Source organism: Aethalodelphis obliquidens, unplaced genomic scaffold, assembly GCF_003676395.1.
Source record: "Aethalodelphis obliquidens isolate GAN/ISIS:26980383/991018 unplaced genomic scaffold, ASM367639v1 scaffold41, whole genome shotgun sequence".
NCBI lineage: Eukaryota > Metazoa > Chordata > Mammalia > Artiodactyla > Delphinidae > Aethalodelphis > Aethalodelphis obliquidens.
This window is the reverse complement of record NW_020837985.1, coordinates 1834959-1857520: the sequence shown is the minus strand read 5'-3', so window position 1 is coordinate 1857520 and position 22562 is coordinate 1834959. Positions and strand designations below refer to the sequence as shown.

Below are 22562 nucleotides of genomic sequence, written 5' to 3'. Positions count from 1 at the left end.
AAGTGTTAAACATACTTTTGTCTTTGCTGTATCATCATCTCCTCCTCTTGTAAGGGCGTTTCTCTCCTTGTTTCTTCAGCTTTACGAAGCGGTTCCTGTTTTTGGTACCAAGCTTCATCTTCAACTCTTTGCTGGTCTAGTTCAGCTTGCATGTCTTCAACTGCCTGCCTAGAGTAGATAATATTTATTATTATAACAAAACGCAAATAAGAAAACTGAGTAATTTAAGTCCAAGAACGAACAAAACACAAAATGTATGCCTGATTAACATGTAACTGTTTTACTTCCATATGCAAGAATACCTTTAAAGATATTTCCATCCTTCAAACTCTGATTTTATACAACTTAATAATTTACATGTCTTTTTCACAAAAATTTTGTTTATAACAGATTTTGTTTTTATCAAAGAACAACCGTTGCATGATTACCTCTCTCTTAAGTAATCCAGTTCATCATCCCTTATTCTTATTCTTTCTCGTTCCTGTGTCTGACGGTCCACAATAAACTTTGGATATTGATTAAATACTGGGTATTGCCCTTTTGTCAGTGCCACAAAAACATCAAGCATGCTGTCTGGATGAATATCAGTGGGCGTGGTATCCATGAGACGATAAACTTCTCTAATTACAGCACTTATATCCAGGTTATTCCGATGGTGAAAAAAATACTGTAAGAAAACTTCGTGTTTAAATTGAGATTGACCTAGTAAAGCAATTAAGGTAGAACTAAAACGAGTTTAAACACGTAAATGTGAATTTATCTTTAAGAGGATTTTTTTTTTTGTTGCAAATTCACTGAAGCGTTTCATAACCCAAGTTTTAAAATGAAGATCCAGTTTCATATTTAAAAAAATAAATTTATACAACCATATTACGAAATTTTGAAATAAAACTTTTAAAATGTTAACTCAAAATGAAGGCTTCCTTCATAATAGAAGACTGCTTCAACAACGAAATAAATTCTTCTACTGGAATTTTTTTCTTCAATATCCAAAATAGGTAAATTCAAAACTAAATTAGCCTTTGAAAATAACCTTGATTTTTAAAAAATATCTGACATGTTTCCACATTATCTTGTTCTGCTGGCAGGTCCAAATTCTAGTAAATACGCACACATACATACATGTATGTACGCATCTTGTGATCATGAAGTAAAAAGAGAGTTTAATTTGATAGGAACCACAAAATAAGTAACAAACAAACAAAGCCAACTTAACTTATCCTGTTACCAAAAGAATCTCTCCCTTTAAAAACTACCTCTAATGCTTTCTTTCAGCCACTGGCCTCAAAATTCTCAGTTACCATTCTGCATGTGTAATAAGCATCTAGATTATCCCAGACCAGCTAGGTCACTGATAAAATCATGCACAGAATAAACAACGACCCAATTGTTAAACATCCTTTAAACAGGCAAAAAGCACAAAACTCCAATATTATCATGATTCTTCTCCGAAGCTATGATTTTAGGACTAGTAGTCAAGCTATGACTGACTACAGCTATGTAGGGGCCAGCACGCAGTGGTATAACTTATTCTCCGCTATATTCTTACCACCTGGCACCAGTACCTGACATATAGTAGGTACTCAATAAATACGTGGATTTTTAACTGAAATAAATGAAATTTGAGAACCACTACTTAAGAACAAGGATATGTACCTCAAAATCATCTTTAAGATTACAGTTGAGCAAAGGAGCTCTAGAACATATGTTGTAGGCCACAACAGTCATCAGGAGGAATGAAGGATGGTTGGAAAAGACATTATCGAATAATTTTAGCCACTCCTCTCTGGTCAGTACTTCCGAGAACACAGTTTCAAGAAGAGGCCATGCATACAGCTAAAATAAATAAGAAAAAATGTATTATTTCTTGAGGGAAAAGTCATAACAGCCATTGCTAATACGCTCATTTGGTTTATATTTGGTTTATAAAATCATTATATTAAGAACATAACTATGAAAAGAACTACTCTAATTTCGGCTCTTCTTTACAGACTTTCAGGAAAGCAGTTTAATGAAGAAAAAAGTGGAATACTATTAAAAGCATAACAGTAGTATGTTTATTATATTCTTTCAAGAAAATACTGTCTTATTTATACCAGAACCAATGTTAGCTTCCAAAATAAGTTGTTATTCTAAAAACCTTACATTTCTTACCTGGGAAGTTATATCATGATTTATGAAGTGTTGCAGGAGTTCCTTGTCATGAAATGCCAAAACATTTTCTATCATACTAAGAATATTGATAGGAGGATTAGGAAAATATTCAAACCAGTGTTGACACCAATTGACTATGAAGAAAAAAATTGAAAATTTACCTTTACCTTTCTATATCATCAAAGAGCTTTGCAGTTCTTAAATGTATCCACTCTTTATATCCTCAACATGCCCATTAATAAGGAAAACATAACCCTTTAAATTCTAGAACAATAGATTTTAAAACTCCATCATGTTACCGCGGTATTTTAGGTTTATAGAATATTCCCATTTCTTCAGAGCAGTCAATGAGAAAGTGTCAACTGAAACAAACAAACCTTCCCAAAGTATTCCTGATGGTAGCTATAAGGCTCTGTTTCCTGCTGGCTTGTGTACTGCATGTATTTAGATTTCTCCTGGTTAACAAAATGACCCTCTCCTAAAAAAGGTCCCTATTTAAGTCTTCGATAAAATGTGATCAATGTTAAATGGCAATCGCCTCAAATCTACTAAAATTCATTCCTAATTAAAGAGTCCCATTTCTAGGAAAAGAGTGTTCCATAGGTATGGTAACAGGGAGTCACCAGGACTGGTTTTAAATCTAACTGATCAATGACAACTTGTTTCAGTAAACTTGACTTTGAAAACCAACCAATCAGTGACAGCTGCAGCAGCGTCCTCTGAAAGTCAGCCAATAGAAAGGAGAATCCGTTCCACTGAAGAGGCTTCTAAGGCTGACTTTAACTCACTCTCACTTAGTAACCAGCACAACCCCCAAAACATTCTTTTCCAAAAACCCTAGGAAGATGATCAGTTTCACTGCTCAATGAACCTCTGTCTAACCACCACAACTTTCCATAATTATTAAATTCAGATTTTTTATTTTAAATACTGAGCTGGGGTTTCATGTTTTGACGATAAGATCTTTCTCAAATTAGCAAATGGTCTGATCAGAATATTGGATTACACATGGTTTATTCCATTATTTCATTTATTAGTTAAGTATTTAGATTTGAGTTAATATTTAAGTCATAAATAAAATCTTGCAAAAACTAAGCTTTAAAAGAAACATTTCAGCTTCTTTAACTGCTGCTCTTAATACGTTAACTTTAACAGAAAAATCCAACCTCTCCTAAGTAAATACCTATGATGTCCCAGACACTGCTAGTTTTGGGAATTTTAAAACACCACACACACACACAAAGCTCTCTTATATTTAATCGTCATCAATAGAACAACTTTTCAATTAAGCAAGAGGGAAACCCTGTTTTATACAGTAAACGTCTCCTCTTGTATTCTGCTAGGTGCCACCACACAGAAGTGTGGGTAGAGGATCTAGAGACAGAATGGACTGAGAGGAGGATAAAGAGAATTGGTCATCGTGTGGAGGCCCTTCACTAAACCTGAAGAATTTCCCCTCCTGGTTATAAGAGGAACTCTAAAGAGTGCTTAAAAATGACTTTTATAAACATATTCCAAGTTATACATAGAAGTAACTATATTCCTTCACAATTTCTTCTTGGCCCCAACTAGACTGTAACCTGAAAGCCCAAACAATGGCTTATCCCAAAGCAGGGCTAACATATAGTTGAAGCTCAGTTTATTGAATAAAACTAGTTTGAGACCCTTGATGAAAATCCATAGCTACTCATGCTGACTGTCATGGATCTTTTAGATTTAGATTTCAGTTTCAGAAGAGAAAAATCAATTTCCTTAGTATATAATCATACATAGCTATGTAACAAGATTTTACTGGAAGTAAAAGATATAGTTGTGCATGCCTACTCTAAATTAGATATAATTGCTTTCTTTCTTTCTTGTGGTAAAACATAATTTGCCATTTTAACCATTTTAAAGTATACCATTCAGTGACATTAATTCTATTCACAATGTTGTGCAACCATCACTATTTCCAAAATCCTTTCCCAAACAGAAACTCTGTACCTATTCAGCATTAACTTCCCATTTCTACTTCCCCAGCCCTGGTAACCTCTAATCTACTTTCTGTGCCTATTTGAGAAATTTCACATAAATCTGTCCTTCAGTGTCTAGCTTTTTTCACTAAACATGTTTCCAAGGCTGATCCATGTTGTAGCAGGCGTCAGAATGTCATTGCTTTTTATGGCTGAATAATATTCCACTGTATATATACAGATATGGTTTCTCCATTCATCTGTTAATGGACATTTGGGTTGTTTCCATCTTTTGGCTATTGGGAATAATGCTCCACAAACATATTTGTATACAAGTATCTATTTGAGTTTCTGTTTTCAATTTTTTTGGGGATATCCCTAGGAGTACAACTGTGGGGTTATATGGTAATTCTATATTTAACTTTTTGAGGAACCACCTAACTGTTTTCCACAGTGACTGCACCATTTTACATTTCTATCAGCAGTGTACAAAGGTTACAATTTTGCCACATCCTTGCCAACACTTATTTTCTTTTAAATTACAGCCATCCTAGTAGGTATGAAGTGGTGTCTCACTGTGGTTTGATCTGCATTTCCCTAATGACTAATGATCCTGGGCATCTTTTCATGGGCTCAGTAGCTCATTTGTACATCTTCTTTGGAGAAACATCCATTCAAGCCCTTGCCCATTTTTAAATTGGATTGTTCATCTTTTGTTCTTGTTTCTTTTCCTTTTAAAACTCTTAGTGTTATTGACAGGGTAAACTACCCTTTAGTGGGATCAATTAGAATATTCATATTTTATGACCTAATGATACCAATTCTGGGACTCCAACCAAAAGAAATTATTATAAATTTATGAATGTGAAGCTAGTCACAACATTGTTACTTTTAATACATAAAAATTAGAAACAACCTAAATGTCCAACAATAAAACATTAAACTAGACCATGTACGTTATAGAATTACAATAAACAATAAAATGTTTACAAAGTGTATACAAATAAGAGAAATGTATATATCATATGAAATAAAAGTAGTATAATTATAAAAATAAAAAACCCTAGAAGTCTAACAGTTGGGGGATACATTATGGTATAAGATGAAATATTATATAGGCAATAAATTATATTTTTTAAGATATTTAATGATTTAGGGAAATGCTCTTAAAAGAAATTCATTAATATATCATCAAGATTGTTTCTGAGGAAGAGGAATATTCATGAATTTTCTTTTCTTTTGTATATTTTCCTATATTTCCTCCAATGATTGGTAAAAACTTACTAAAGCAAATACAGCATAATAAAATGAATGAAAATCTGTAAAGAGAAGTAAACTAAAATATTCACAATATGTACACTGGGATCTTTTTATTTCTACTTTTCAGAATTTTATTGTTACAGTTAAGTGCTTATCTCCTTTGTACAAGAAAAATACATACAAAAATGTTCTTTTTGTTAAACCAGTGTTGGTTTAATTTGGATCCAGTTCATTAACCATTCAGCTGATTTTACTAATACGAAAAAAAATGACTCACTTTTTAGTGTAGATGATAATGATGAGGCAGTTAACACGATGGGAGTACAGCTATCGGCTCTGAGTGCCTGGGTTCAAATCCTTATTCTGTCATGAACCTAATCATGAACTTAAGCTCTCTGTGCCTCAGTTTCCTCAACTATAAAAAGGGAATAATAATATATAACACCTACCCTACAGGACTGCTGTACGGTTAAATGAGTTAATAAAGGCAAAACACTTAGAATGGTACCTGGTACACAGAAAGTTCTCATTAAATGTTAGCTATGATTGATGAGAATGGGGGTAACTGCCACATTACGCATCGTGTGCTAAATGCTTTACATGCTTACTGCAGTCTTATGAATAATAACTGACTTTCAGTAAGTGAAACATCTGCTTCCTTCTTACTAACAAAATCTAGCCTGTAACAGTATCTTCTAAAATGCAACCATCCAAACTTCAATGTAAGTAAAAAGGTTTATTTATGTATAAATGTCCAAACTCTCCATTTTATGCTCTATTTCTGACTGTCTCACACTAGAATTGTTAAATGTTGCAAAGGTATCGGAAAATGTCTAAGTATCTACTCTTGGTTTCATTATTTACTTATTTACTTACTTATAAGAGTAGCAACAACTTCAAAACAGATGAGCTGGTTGTTCTGGAACAATTTTACAAATGGAAATGCCAGAAGTGGAAGATACGGTGTATCACTAAAGATGCTGGACCAGTGAGCTAATGCGGAGAGGGTTCTGTGAATAAAATAAGGAAAGAGCAGAAAAGCTTGTTAAAATTTATTTGAATAAATAATACATTCACATGATGAAAAATGAAACAAGGTAAATGTGGTGAAATTCGGGTGTGTCTGTTTTCCCACGATTAGACTGAGGTTATAAGTTTTCGGCAAGAATACAACAAAAGTGATGTGCAACACACTGATAGGATTTCTTACTGGTGATTTTAAATTTGATTACTTGGTTAAGGAGGTGTCTGCTATGTTTCTCTACTATGAAATCACCATTCTCCCATTTGTAATTAATAAATATCTTGGGGAAGATACACATTACTGCAAAATACTGAACATACATACCTCTGTAATACTCTGAGTAGTTTCCTACTTTTGATGGGGTATTTCTTCTGAAGGTTGAGAAATGCCACATGAATACCTTTATCTATAAGGTTACTAAATGCAGTATGATTTTCAGGCAGCTGTAGCAGAGAGCGCCAAATGAACATTCTGAAATTAAAACATAATTTTAACCAAGAAAAATTAGGGGAATAAGATTGATTTAACATGCAAGAATTTAAATTTTACCTGTATTTCATTGGATATTCACCATAGCCTTTTAATAAGATTTGTAAACGCTTTTTGTTTAATCCATCTGAAAATTCATTCTGTAAAGGAAAAAAATAGTATCAATAAGTGACATAATCTTAAAACTGAAAAGGTAATCTAGTCCACAGTGGCTTTCCAACTTTGGAACACAATACACAGTAAAATATATTTTATATCATGGAACTCTCCACACACACACACACACACACACACACACACTATCTTTCTCTCTCTTGAGTATGCATATACACAGCAGATAAAGTTTATGACATATTTTTTTACCCTGTAACAGGGTTTGACAAACTTTTGCTGTCAAAGGTCAGACAGTAAATATTTTAGGCTTTGTGGGTCAAGAGGCAGAATCAAGCATATTAGGCAGGTACTCATATAACCATTTAAAATGCAATCATTTAAAAATATAAAAATCATCCTTAGCTTGAGTAGCCAGATTGGGCCCATGGGCTGTCCTCTGTCAATCCCTGTAGCAAGAGCAATGCATCTGGATAATTTTTTCCTCTCTTGATCCTTCCATCTCTTTTATTTTTTTGCACTTTTAACTTTTAAGTCAATTTTTATCTTAATGGAAAAACACTTTATAGATTTTAGGATCATAAAGCCATTTTCATAGATGATCTCGTTTAAGCCTAACAACTATATGAAACAGATGAGACGTTTTGTCTTCCTTTGAGAAAATGGGAAGGTCAGAGAAGTTCAGCAACTTGCTTAAGATCACAAATCTGCTGAGTCTTGGCTCAAGACCCAAAGCCACATTTTCTGACTTAGTTCAGTGCTCTTTTCACCACATAAGAAACAGGTAATCAAAGTGTAAGAGGGGGGTGAGGGACAGCCCAAGACGATGGTGAATGAAGAGCTCCGTTTGAGAGCGATGCACCAGACATTAAGGGCAACTAGCCCAGACTGGAGCCATGCGATCCATAAAAGAGACACGTTCACTGTCTCTGTTCACTGTCGTCACCCAGACACCCGCTGCCATTGAAGCCTCTCTAAACAAAGGTCAGAATGCCCAGGGGGATTGGCCTGAGTTTCATCTACTTTTGTCTTCACCATGAGCTGATGAAGCTCCTACTTCCCTTTCCATGTCCTGATGACACAATTAGTCGAGGACAGGCGTTTCACCCACAGAAGTACTCTACTGTGACCTACTCCTTAGAACTGGCTACGGGTTTTTAGAAGCCGCCCACTCCCAGACAATATTTCTGTAGGGCTTCCAACTTTGATCCAGACTAAGGGCTGCCAGATGCCCTGACCGTGGTGTCACTTTTATTTCCCAGAAGTCAATCATCACCATGCCCACACTAGTTTTCTCAGAAGAGGCTCCTGTGAACTCTCAGGAAAGCTGAAGCCAGACCATGTCTCAGAAACACATTCAACTAATAGGGTCAATACCGCCCAACCTTTACACAGCTAGGTTTGTGCCTGCTACTTAGTTTTTTAAAACTAAACAGTATTTTGTTTAGGGTTACATTGTAGAGGCGATAAAGCTATAAGGAAAGCCAAGGACATAATGCAAAAGTGAGGACAACGGTTACATCTATGGGACAGGGAGAGAAATGTGATTGGGGACAAGCACACAGGGGACTTCAGAGCTACTGGGAATACTCTATTTCTTAATGTGGATATGAGTATGTCCAGAAAAGAGTTAACATGGCAGGTCCGTGACTGCTACCCTTAGAAAGGCCCACTTGAAGGTTGGCCCTTGTCTGGTGTCCAGCTATCTGGATTTCGAGGAAGTTCCCACTATCTCCAGAATGAACAGGAGTGGCTCACCGTGCCTAAACTGTACACTGTGGTTTATGCTGAACACCTGCTTTCCTTGTGGGGTCTGGAATTTTGCAAGGGTGCCTATAACCAGCCTCCAGTAAAAACCCTGGGCCCTGAGTTTCTAATGAACACTTTACACATTCTTCTTTTGAGGGAAGTTTCACATTTTAAAACTGCTTATAGAAGAAAAGAGGTTAAAATTAATGAGAAAAATACCAACAGTTGCTAAGAATATGAAGCAACTGGAACCCTCAGATACCTCTTGGTGGGAATATGGATTGTTTAAATCAACCACCTGGGAAACTATCTGACAGTATTTACTAAAGTTGAACATATGCATAGCCCATATGCCAGTAATTCCATTCCTAGGTTTACACCCAACAGAAACATGTCCTTATGCTCAACAAAGATGCCTTAGAATGTTCAGAGCAGCACTGTTTCTAATAGCAAAAAAACCTAGAAAACTACCCAAATGCCTACCAATAGCAGAATGGATAAAGCATGGTTTATTCACTCAACGGAATTCTATACAGCTGTGAGTGAATGGTTTACAACCACATGGATCTCTCCAAAATACCGTTAAATGAAAGAAGCCAGAAACAAAAGAGTACCAATTGAATGATCCAATGAACATAAGTACAAAAAAGGCAGAACTAATCTACGGTGTTAAAAGGGAAGAGAGTAGTGATGCTTGGGGTAAGGGGGCAAGTGTCTGGAAGGGAGCAGCAGAGGGGCTTCTAGGGTGCTGGAAATGGTCCATTTTTTGATCTGGGTGCTGATAACACAGGTGTATTCAGTCTGTAAAAATTTACTGAGCTGTGCATTTTTATGCATATGATTGATTAACTGTCAATAAAAAGTTTTGAAAGTCCTTGAAAGTGTTAGCACGTTGTCTATTAATGTGCATATTTTCTTTCAATTCCAAAGCAATATACGCTCTTTGCAGAAAATTAAGAAAATACATATAAAGAAGAGAATAAAACTGACTGAAATAGGTAATTCTACTACTATCAAAATTTTTATGCACATGCTCTGACTTAAAAATTCTACTTCTACAGATACGTTTGTTCAAATGTCCTAGGAATATCCACTGCATCAGATTGTATTAACAGAAGACTGACGATACAACCTAAATGCCAGTCAGCAGAGTCCTAGTGAGATAAATTAAGTTATATCCATAAATGCAATACTATGCAAATATTTTTAAAATGTTGTAGCACTACATGCACTAATATAAACAGATATTCAATCTGTTAAGTGATAAGAACAAGTTATAAAACAGTGCTATAGTATGATTCCATTTATGTAAAAAAATTTTAAAAAGGTAACATACATTGTTTATACACAGAAAACTTCTGAAAGGTTATCAACAATTATCTTTTCTTTAAATTTTATTTTATTTTATTGTTTTATTTTTGGCTGCGTTGGGTCTTTGTTGCTGTGTGCGGGCTTCTCGTTGTGGTGGCTTCTCTTGTCATGGAGCACGGGCTTTAGGTGCACACCGGCTTCAGTAGTTGTGGCACATGGACTCAGCAGTTGTGGCGCATGGGCTTAGTTGCTCCACGGCATGTGGGATACTCCCGGACCAGGGCTTGAACCCGTGTCCCCTGCATTGGCAGGTGGATTCTTAACCACTGAGCCACCAGGGAAGTCCCATCAACAACTATTAACAATGGTCACCACTGGGGAGTGCAATGAAGAGTGGGCTAGGGCACAGGGAGGAAGAAAAGTATGCTTTTGTTCTTTTCCCTTTACAACCTCTATACTAGCATTGTCTAACAGATAAGCAAGAGACAAATGTGATTTAAGTTTTCTTAAAGAATATAATTTAAGTTTCATGTTAAAAAAAGTCAAAAGCAGCAGGTAAAAATCAAATTTAATACATTTATTTAACCCAATGTAATAAAAATATTATCATTTCAACATATAATTAGCATAAAATTATTAACTAATATATTGTACATTCTTTAGGGGTACAAACTACTATGTATAAAATAAATAAGCTACAAGGATCTACGGCACCAGGAATATAGCCAATATTTTATAATAACTTTAAGTGGAGTATAATCTATAAAAATACTGAATCACTATTTTGTACTAATATAATACTGTAAATCAACTACAATTTAAAAAAAGATATTTTACATTCTTTTGTTCATAATAAAATCTCAATATCTGATGTGTATTTCACACATATACCACATCTCAAATCAGATTAGCCACATGTGACTAGTGGCTAGCATATTGGACAGTGCAATTCTATACTGTTTTGACTTTTTAAAAAAAACCATAAACATGTATTAATTTTATATTAAAAAGTTTTAAAAGCATGTTATAATTTCAGTTACAACTTTCTTCTTTTCCATAATTTTCCTTTAATTCCTAAGAGAAGGAAGAATGATGATGGTCTAGAAATCATAAGACTTGTCTACAGCAGAGCCATGACAAACAAAAGTTTAATATAGTCTTACCTTTTTATTTTCAAAATTACCCGTCAGGTCTTGTTTTAATATTCTAGCTTGTATTTTGTTTTCCCTTGATTTTGCTGGCCGCTGTACTCTTCCTGATGTTACTTTCATCTTAAGATCACCAGAATTCACTTTCCTCTTAGGCAAATCTTCAATCACTTTCACTAAAGGAGGAGGTGGCTAAAAGTGGGGGGGGGGGGGAATCCAGTGGTTATCCTTGGAAAATAGACCTGTTAACATATAATTTACAAAATGTATTTTGCTCAATTTAGTAATATGCCTTAATAGATATAATTATCCTTCAGGCAAAAAGTGTAAATAAAATGTCCAAGAATGTTTCCTTGTTGATTAACGAATCAAAGCAAATTTCTGCCGAATTCCTTTGAGCAACGTAATAAAGATCACGATTAACAACAATAAACAGAATTTAGTTATTCCTTGAAAGCTGGCCTCAATCATACAGTATCAATCCATTTTTTACACCTGTATGATAAAGTGAGTAGTAAGGCGGTAATCTGCTGCAGAGAAGGCCCAGTTACATACAGGGCCCTCTAGAATGCTGAGAGAAGCACCCTAACATTCTCTGGGCTCAGGTGAAATTTCTTTGAGGGAAACTGTCACATGACTTTCCTCTGAAAGCACGGGACCCCTGCCTTGTCCTTGGTTACATTTTCTAATTTACATGGAGATGGCTGTCAGTCCCTGACTGCATCAACAGCTTCAGAGGCAGGGCGGAAAGCACGAGTTAGATGCCAAACCCTCGTTTTTATGGGGCTCATCAAACAGGAAAATAAGCCCCCAGCAACTTCAATTTACTTAAGGTAAAATGATTCACTAAGACATTTTCTCTGTGAATAACACTCTCCTTGATTTGAAATAAAAAGATCTTCATTGTTCAAAGAAAATAAGCAGATAAAATAGCTCTGGCTTTCTGAGTTCTAAGTATGATTCAAGTAAAAGGACTTTCACAGGGTGTTTTAAAGGTTTGAGACCATTACTGCTGAATGTTCCCTTAGTAATTAGCCCAGATCCAGATCAAAGACAAGGTGGATTTGTGATTTTTAAATAATTTTTCTTGAAGCCAAAGTGCCAATTCCTTGCATATGAGAATAAGAACACAGTATACCCCAAATGTCCAAATGAACATATTAGATTCAGAAAGACAAATATTACACACATCACCCTGAATTCAAGCTGTCATGAAAGCCAGAACAGTGGGCTTCCATGATGACGTACGATGGAAATGAATCGCCACTCTTTGGGAAAGCTCTCTGAAGCAGAAAACAAACTTTTCTGACCTCCTCCCCCTTTGTCCCCAAAGAAACAAACAGAACAAAGCAAACATCTTGACTCCTTTTAAATAACAGACTATAAAAAGACTACTTTGAGGTTTCAAACAGAGATTCTTCTCACGTTGCCTTCAAAAGTTCAGGACTTCTGCTTTTGAAACCTGCAGCCTATTATAGGAGACCAAGAAAATATTCCCTATTGTCAACTGCAGTATGTATGACACGTAACACTGTAAAATGTATAGAGCAGGTAGTATACATGGCATTGATATTGCATTTTTATTTGTTTTAAAATTATTTTGAAAAGTATTTGAAGTTTTAACTGCATCTGTAAGGGTTTTTAAATAGTGTTTTTCTAGGGTACATTGGTATTTATTCACATCTAGAAAGAGTACAGGATAATAGAAAATACAATAACAATAACTCTGACCAAAATAAAGTACAATGACCACTTACTCTATGATTTAATTCTTTACCTATGAAATGTAATTAATAGTGGTCTGATTTCTGAATATTGCCCATCTTTAATATCCCTGAACTATCTTCTAACCTCAGTCCATTCTTCTGTATCTTTATTGTAATATTTATTCTAGTGCCACATTTTTCATGGTTCTTCCATGAAGGAATCTCCCAGAAGTTGGAGCCTGAGATATGACCTGAATTGCCACACCTTAGGAGTGTTAAAACTTCAACAGAGAAATAGGAATTAGCTTACTTATTATTAGCACAATACCAGAAATTCTCCAATGGCAAGAAAATAGGACTTGAAGGAATGAGACACGGGTAATAAGTTTTGCATAAACCTGAGCATTTTGTAGGCCTGGAATAGCACTGGTGGTGCTGGTAATGTGTCCCAAAAAAAAAAAATTATCCTTCTTCTGTTATAAGCTAGCTTTTCTGGTCAATATGACCTCAACTTGCTTAACAAATAACAGAGAGAAAGCCAATGACTCATGCTTACCTTGGTTTTTCTCAGATCTTTGTTTCTATTAACAACATTTATCTAGCTCTTACAAAATTCAGCTAGGCTAACAACTCTCATTAAGAATGAATAATGTGGGGCTTCCCTGGTGGCGCAGTGGTTAAGAATCCGCCTGCCAATGCAGGGGACACGGGTTCGAGCCCTGGTCGGGGAAGATCCCACATGCCGCGGAGCAACTAAGCCCGTGTGCCACAACTACTGAGCCTGTGCTCTAGAGCCCGTGAGCCACAACTACTGAAGTCCGCGTGCCTAGAGCCCGTGCTCCGCACCAAGAGAAGCCACCGCAATGAGAAGCCCATGCACCGCAATGAAGAGTAGCCCCCGCTCACCGCAACTAGAGAAAGCCCACGTGCAGCAACAAAGACCCAATGCTGCCAAAAATAAATAAATAAAAATAAATAAAGACGCTCATTGACTGTACAGTGTTGATTCATTAGCACTGAACTCATGCCAACAGCACTGTAGCTCATTCCTGAATGAAGCTTATCTAACGCACATATGTTCTCCGAGACACCTCCCAGCCCTCTTGTGCTTAGGATACCAGACAGCACGTCAACACTGTGGTTGGGGGACATTTTAAACAGCAAAGTCACCAACAAAAATCACAAGAATGTGAAACATGTGGCACTAAATAGACCACGAGAAGGACACTTGTTCCCATGGAGAGCTGAAATAAGGCCGAGTGCTGCTCTGTCTGACCTCGGGGGGGAACCTGCATGAAGGCAACTCCAATTTCTTGCTGCTCTGCACATGCAAATGTCTGTAAATATGCGGTGAGGACTGATTTTAGAGTTGCAGATAAATTTTCACCAACAGACAAACTCACAACTATAGAATCTGTGAATCATGTAGACTGTATACATTTACACACACACAGCAAAAGACTGAGTAGGCATACATTTCAACATCATCTAAGAATGGTGAGACTTGCTGACCTATTTGCTTATCTGTATCTTGATTTTGCTCTGTAATAAGAACTTATCTATCTAATTGGAAAAGAAAAAGGTAAAAAGGAGCGAGTACATGGCAACAAGATTATCATATTAAGAATAGAACACTTGGGCCTGCTAAGGACTAGCTGTGTCATTAGGTTGGGGCATGAGCTGCTCCCCCTGTAAAACGAAATGGTTAGACCAAGTGATCACCGAAGTCCCTCTCAGGGCTACTGTGATACAATTCCAGACCTGGAAAGGCTCCCACAGAACTGGACTCGACAACGAGCTGGGGGAGTTTTAGATAACCATAAGAGAAGTGGGAAGTATATTTTAGATGAGGTGAGTAGTGTAATAACAGACGTAGAAATGAGCACGGTGTCTACGGGGGACGAGGGAAGCTGAAAGTATGAGGAAACACATTAGGGAGAGACGACAAGATTAGAGAGGACTTGGAGAGCCAGGCAGAGGAGTGTGGACTCAATGCAACAGGCAAAAGGAAGGAAGCCACTAAGATAGCATTATTTTAGAAACGATGATGAAAGTATTATTTTAGAAAACTGTTACATTGGGACTTCCCTGGTGGCGCAGTGGTTAAGAATCTGTCTGCCAATGCAGGGGGCACAGGTTCGAGCCCTGGTCTGGGAAGATCTCACATGCCGCAGAGCAACTAAGTCCATGCGCCACAACTACTGAGCCTGCGCTCTAGAGCCTGTGCTCCGCAACAAAGAGAAGCCACCGCGATGAGAAGCCCGCGCACCGCAACGAAGAGTAGCCTCAGCTACTACTAGCTCTAGCCACAACTAGAGAAAGCCTGCGCACAGCAACAAAGACCCGATGCAGCCAAAAATAAATAAATAAATTTTAAAAAAGAAAAATGTTACATAAAAGATGATGGAGAAAAGCAAAAGAATAAAAAAAAGAATTAAAAAAACCCCATAAAAGATGACTGACGGGCAGGAGCGGGCACTGAGGGCTCTGGGTTTTGGTATATTTGTTTAAGTTACTGTTATTCGAGAGCAGCAAGTGAGCACCAGCACGGGGATGGCCAATATGGAGACAGAACAGGCGGCACATACAGAGGCACCTCAGATTCAAGGACTGCAGGACTTAGTGTTGACTAGATCTGCGAAGTACAGGAATAGAAACAGACATAGCGCTCCAAGGTGTCTAGCCTACAACAATGGGAAGAAAGGGACAGAAATGAAGAGACTGGAACTGAAGACCTCTTTTGGGAAGCAGATCAGAGGGGCACCCTGAATGGGACAAGGACTCCAAACAGATGCCTTTTGTGAAGACAGCAATTTAGGGATGCAGCATGGGTGAGAAAAATCTGGAGATGTGGCTTTGGGGGTAAGAGCAGAAACCGTACCCAGGAAAGTGGATAAGGTGCGAGGAGGTTAGAAGCTTGTAACGCGGAGTTTTTATTTTTGATGATACAGCATTTAAACCTTAAAAGAAAAAAGATATTGTTTACTTGATAACATACCTTATTTATTTCTTTTGTTAAAGTCTGAACTGAATATATGTTCAGACTTCCATTTTCCATAATAGATGCAATGTACCGTCCATGGGGGCTAATTGCTGATGAACTAATTCCTTCGTCAAGGCTCCCAATTTCAAAGAGAAGTTTACAAGTCTGTATATTAACAAATCTCATAATGCCATCCTGACAGAGCACTCCAAGAACCTAAGAGTAAAGGGAAACAACATATGAGTTCCTAAAACACATTTAAGAGTCAAGTCTCAGATGTTAACTGGACTTACGCTGATCATTTCACAATGTATACAAATACTGAGTCATCATGTTGTACACCCAAAACTAATACAATGTTCTATGTCAATTACACCTCAATTAAAAAAGTCAGATGTCTGCAAGTCAAACTACACACATACACACGTGTGTATTTACATATGTTTTCTTTTCTTTGGTTGGGGAGGGAGGACAGTCAGAGGAGATTATACTCGCAGAGAGCCGTCATGTATTTTAAAATCCCTAATTACGGCTCATGTAGATTCGCCCTGTTCAGGTCCAGATAAGCCTGGCTCTACCCAGAACCAGTAAGGAGCCCATCCTGGGACACTACAGAAAGGTCACCTAAGAATCAGCCCTCCCCACGGGCAGGCGCATCTCCACCAATCCCTCCAGAGGAGTACAGATGATGGCAGTCCTTCACCTTAACTGCACACTGGCCGCCAGAAGCAAGGAAGGTGGAGGGCTTGTTTCTCTTCTCCATCCCCAGCCTGACCAGAGCTAACACCTGTCCTGCTGCCCCACACAAACCTGTGACTCCCACGGTTGTAACTAGCATTTGGGCTGTGGAGAGGGAAGGTCTGCGAGCTGCAAGGGCAGTCGGGCTGCGGGTTGGAGGGAAGTTAGTCTTTCAAGGGGAAAAAAAATTAGCTGTAACTCATAGTAAAAAAGCTTCAACACATGAAACAATAAACCCCTCTGCTGCCTTGTCCACATACAGGTTCTTTTCCCCAGGGCCACCACGTGATCTCGTGAAACGCTGATGTCCCCCGTTACATGAAAGACATAGTCTAGAGGTGGTTGGAGGCAGTTTGAATGTGACAACCTAGAAAGCATGTTCTGGGGCTTCCCTGGTGGTGCAGTGGTTAAGAATCCGCCTGCCAATGCAGGGGACACAGGTTCAAGCCCTGGTCCGGGATCCCACATGCTGCGGAGCAACTAGGCCTGTGAGCCACAACTACTGAGCCCATGTGCCACGACTACTGAAGCCCGCGTACCTACAGCCTGTGCTCCACAACAAGAGAAGCCACCACAATGAGAAGCCCGTGCACCACAACAAAGAGTAGCCCCTGTTCACTACAACTAGAGAAAGCCCACGCACAGCAATGAAGACCCATCGCAGCCATAAATAAACAAATTTATTAAGAAAAATAAAAAGTAAATAAATAAACAGCATGTTCTTCTCTGGGTCAGATGGTAGGAAACCCTCTTATTCACAGTTGACGCAACCTCTCTGGAAGGCAATTTGGCAAGATCTATCAAAATTACAGATGCACCTAACCCTGGTACAACTATTTGAACTCTGGGATTTTATCCTACAGACAGGATGTATAAAATGACATGTGCAAAAGTTATGTGTATTAAAAAAAAGGGACATCCCTGGCGGTCTAGTGGTTAAGACTCCGTGCTTCCAGTGCTTCCACTGCAGGGGGCACGGGTTCGATCCCTGGTTGGGGAACTAAGAACCCACATGCTGCGTGGCTCGGCCAAAACACAAATTACAAAAACAAAAAACAAACAAAAATGTTATTCAGCGCAGCATCGTTTGTAACAGAAGAGGACTGAAGACAGGTTACGTGCCCAATAATAAAGGACTGGTGATAATAACCTATACACCTGTAAAGAAGAATGAACTTCTGTACTGATACAGAAAAATCGTCAAGGTAAACTAAGTTAGGAAAAAACAAGGTAAAAAAAATGGGAAAAACATAAGATTATACAACAGCAGTGGGTTAAGGAGAGTGAATAACTGGGCAAATGGGAGAAAAGAGTAAGACTTCACTTTATGCCTTTTTATATTTTTTTATGTTTTCAACCACGTGAAAGCATTATCTACTCAAAAAACTTAAAATAGATATGATACACACATATATTATACATAAATACACAAAACACACACATACACACACACACAATTTGTTAATGTGCAACACCCAAGGTAATTTAAAATAAGAAAGTGAAGGTTCAACTATTCGACTATTAAAGAGAAAAAAGGTGTGTGGCGGGGGGAGCGCGGTGTAAACGACGGCGAGATAGAAAGAGCAGACGTCTCATAGGATTGAGGCAGCCAGCTATGGTAGATAGAACACAGCGTAACAAAGTGAGAACATTTCAGTTCTAGTCCTACCTTTAATCCTTATAATTAAAGGAGTGCTGACAAGTCACTTCATGTTTCTAAGCTTCAGCGTCACAATCTGCATAATGGTGAGAATACCTTCCCTGCCTACACTCAATGAATTCTTTAAGGATCCAATAAAAAACAACATGCTTAATCACCCTGTAAACCATAAAGTATGACATAAAGTATACCGATTTTAGAAAAAGGGCAAGTTATCAGTAATATACGGAACCTAAGATTTTTCCATTTTTTCAGTTTTAGACTCTTTACAAGTTATCAGCAGTTTCAAAACCTTGGAACAATCAGGCTACAAGTTAAAGAGAACTAACATAGTGCGGAAATTGATAACGATCTTTCCAAACAAGTACAACTTTACTAACATTTACGTTACTAACCTGATTAGAACCAGCATCAAAACTATCAGGAAGAAATTCTAGGTGGCGAATGGCTCGAACTTTGGTGGGCATCTGGATAATTCTAAATACCTGTTTGGCTTCCAAGCACCACAAATGAAGATGGTTCGATTTGCCCCCAGCAGCCAGGATTTGGCCATCTCTGTATTTTAAAAAGGTGAGAAAGTAAGACTAGATGAATTATTTATAGCAGCACTGTCCAATCTGATCCAATATGATGAGAGAAATGTTCTGTATCTATGCTGTCCAATGTAGTCACTACTAGCCACATGTGATTATTGAGAACTAAAATGTGGCTAGCGTTTCTGAGGAAATTAATTCTTGATTTTATTTAATTTTTATTAATTTAAATAGTCCCAGGTATCCAGTGGCTACCATATAGGAAAACTCAGGTTTACAGGAGATTTTTTTTTTTTTTTTTTTTTTACCTATTGTGCTAAGATACCAGCTTAACAAATATCTGTTTGATGACTGGGAGTTTCTGAGCAACATTTATATTTTATAGCATAATCTCAAAGACACTTACTACTAACCAACTTTCTGTATTTCACACACGACTGTACTGAACTGATAACAGCATTGCTATATGAAAAACCAAAAAGCCCAAACTTTTTTCCTGCCAAAGAAAGCTACTTTATGTTTAAAAGGTACAGAAAGAATAAGCTGGATTGATTTGCAAGGCTGATGCTCATTCATTCACAAAGGATTATAAAGTGTCTACTATAAGCTAGGTTTCACTCCAGGTGCCAGGGACACAGTGGTGAACAAGAAGACAGGTAAGATCCCTGCTCTCAGGGGATTTTCAGTCTAGAGGAAGGTAAAGAAACAAATAAATGAACTTGATATCAGCTGTTAAGTTCTTTAAAGAACTCTAAAACGAGGTAATGTTACAGAGCTGGGAAAGGAGGAAGATCTACTACATAAATGATGTGAATGGGCCAGTCACGGGGTGACTTGGAGAAAGAATTCCATGCTGGTCAGTACTCCTGACTGGCCAGAAGAAAAATGTTGAGATAGGTGTAAATAACAAAGAGAAGCCACACTCAAGTGTGGCTGGAACACAGTAAGGGGAAATAAGATGAGAAAAGAGAGGGAGGCCTAGACCAGAGGACAAAGATCTCAGGGACATGGCAGGGAGCTGGATTTTCTAAGAGCAGTGGAAAGCCTTTTACGGGAGTTCAATAGGGAAATGACATGATCTGACTTAATGATTTGAGAAGACCACTCTATCTGCTTTGTAGACACTGACTTTAGGAAATGAGACTGAAAACAGGGAGACCAAATAAGGGAGCTATTACAGTAGCCTGAAAAAGACTACGATAGTTTGGACTGGGGTAATAGCTGTAGCAATGGACAAAGGAAAGTAGACCAATTCAAGATACAGTTTGGTAGAGTTGATGGGATTTACTGATAACTCAGAAGAAGAGGGTGAGAGAAAGAGAGGAAATAACATCCATTAATATCTGGAAACAATGACTAACCCACCCCCAGTGAGAACCTAGCACCCAGATTAAGTGTCAATGTATCATTTCTCACAAAAATAAACCCACACCCTTTAGAGAAATGGCTGATTTCCATCTTGGGACAGGAAATACACAAGATAAGACTGGAACATCTTGTTGGACCAGAGAGAATGAGAACTATCACAGACAACCGGGGTTGTATCAAAAGGGTTCGTTCAAAGCCGACCTGGAGAGGATCCCACTGGTCAAAGATGAGAGAACTGGAGCATCACTAAGAATAATAACTTCAATGGGTCAAATCATGTCAACTGTGTTTAAGTCCATGAGCTTACAAAGATTAAAGACAAAAAACTTCATCGGCCACCTTTGAAGATGCCAAAAAATCAATCCATTATTTTGGTGAAAAAAAATTTTTTTTAAAAATAGGAAGAAATCCAGCATTTATCCTGCCTTTCCTTTACAAACTGTACAGTAAAGCAACCAAAGAGTTGAGAGGCAGTTTCTTCCTTTTTTTTTTTTTTTTAATTTTTATGGAGTATAGTTGATGAGAGGAAGTTTCTTTCTATAGAAGGTTTTGGTTAATAAGGGAGAAGGAAAGACAGAGTCAGAATAGCACCATTTGCTAACCCCCAATGCAACACACGATATCTAGGTAATGATCATCAATGGCCACTAATATCACAAAAGAAAGAGTTCTGTGTTCCTCTTGAAGGTACACAAACCGCCTACAATGTCTTCTTGCCCCCAAATCAAACCAGATCAAGATCTAGCCTCCAATTTATAGGAAATATAGGTGTAACCAGTTTATAGTAAATATAGACGAGAGAAGATCATATTAAACAGCATCACCGGGATGCAAAGAGCAAAATCCAGAATGTAGAAAACTACAGGACAAATGACCAGTTCTTTAACAAATAAACTGCAAGGAAAATATAAGAAGAGAGATATACCAACCGAGGCAACGTGTGAACCTTATTTTGCTCCTGACTTGAACAAACCAACCATAAAAAATAATTATTAGACAAATCAGGGAAATATGAATAACTAGATATATGATATTATATTATGAATTTTTAAAAGTCTGATGATAGTACCATGGTTATGTTTCAAAAAGGGTCCTATCCTTTAGAGATACACACTGCAATACTTACGCATGAAATGATACACTTGGGCTTTGCTTTATGACAGTGCAGTAGAGAAATGGTAGGTAGAGTAATAGACAAAGTAGGAGTGGCTATTAGTTAACGCTTATTATAGCTAACGAGAGTGCTTTGAGATTTCATGTACTTTTATATTTTTGTGTACATTTTCCACAATAAGTAAAAAACTTATTACCATATAAGTCTTAGATCATATCTAAGTTTGAAGGAAACTTTTGCTTATAGGACAATAAAATACTGAATGAAAATTTATAAAATTTCCCTGGAAGTTAAATTTCATAAAAATCCTTAGTGTCTTAAAGAGAACATTACCTGGTCACAGCAAACACTTTGTATAATATACTAGAGCTTTCGGGTGGAGCTGGTAATTGATATTTGCAAACAAGAGTATCACATTCCCAGGCAAAGATGGAATTATCTTTAAAACAACTCAGGATGGTATTAGTTAGTGGTAGAAAGAAAACCTAAAGAGGAAGAAAAAAAGGTATTGTTCATATAAGGATCATATAGTCCTCTTTAAATTCAAAATTTACAAGTAGTTAATTTTTCTGTCTTAAAATTATTTTTTCTTAAAATGGAGAAAAATACATTTACAACATATGACAGGGGAGAAAACTGATATTTTTACATACTATTATAAACTAAAAAGAAAAGGTAAACTCCTTTAAACAAAAAACAGGTGACTATAATGACTAGGCTATTCATAAAATACTAGGTAACAATTTAAAATATTTAACCTTATAAAAGATTCAAATGAAAATAAGATACCATGTTATGTGTATCAAATTTATTTTAAAATAATGCACACACATACATATATACAAACTATACATATATTAACATACGTATTATATTTATAAGCTATATACTAATATAAATGCTATATTGAGTACTAACTACAGATAAGTGTTAAAAAATATTAAATGTTGGTGAAAGTATAGATAAAGGCACTGTCATACACTGCTGCTGATAGTAAAAACTGGTTAAAGATACTGTCTAACAGCTCAACAACCTTAAAAATCTCTCTCTTCTGAACTAGTCAATCTGCTTCTAAGAGTTAATCCTTTGGGGAAAAAATCAGCAAAATGCTTTAAGATAAATGTGTATAAATGTTTGCTAAGCATTATTTGTAGAAGTAAAAAGTTGAAAACAAATACATGATATTTTATTAGATTCAATTTATTTAATGGACAGATGAGACTGAAATTGGTAGTGAAGTTGAAAATACCATTTTATTCTAA

The 22562-nt window shown here is 37.0% G+C and overlaps 1 protein-coding gene across 6 annotated transcripts in view; it reads right to left on the bottom strand.

The window, feature by feature from the left end:
* Positions 1-22562, bottom strand: part of TBC1D31 (TBC1 domain family member 31) — a 61348-nt gene that overhangs the window by 20548 nt on the left and 18238 nt on the right. For all 6 annotated transcript variants that reach the window (XM_027132361.1, XM_027132359.1, XM_027132360.1 and 3 more), the window contains 11 exons: positions 21634-21785; positions 18681-18840; positions 15903-16103; positions 11214-11390; positions 6940-7019; positions 6715-6861; positions 6243-6376; positions 2155-2288; positions 1657-1836; positions 429-667; positions 16-168 (listed from right to left, as the gene is read on the bottom strand). In XM_027132361.1, coding sequence (XP_026988162.1) covers positions 16-168; positions 429-667; positions 1657-1836; positions 2155-2288; positions 6243-6376; positions 6715-6861; positions 6940-7019; positions 11214-11390; positions 15903-16103; positions 18681-18840; positions 21634-21785 — 1757 coding nt within the window. The remainder of the gene's footprint in view (positions 1-15; positions 169-428; positions 668-1656; positions 1837-2154; positions 2289-6242; positions 6377-6714; positions 6862-6939; positions 7020-11213; positions 11391-15902; positions 16104-18680; positions 18841-21633; positions 21786-22562) is intronic.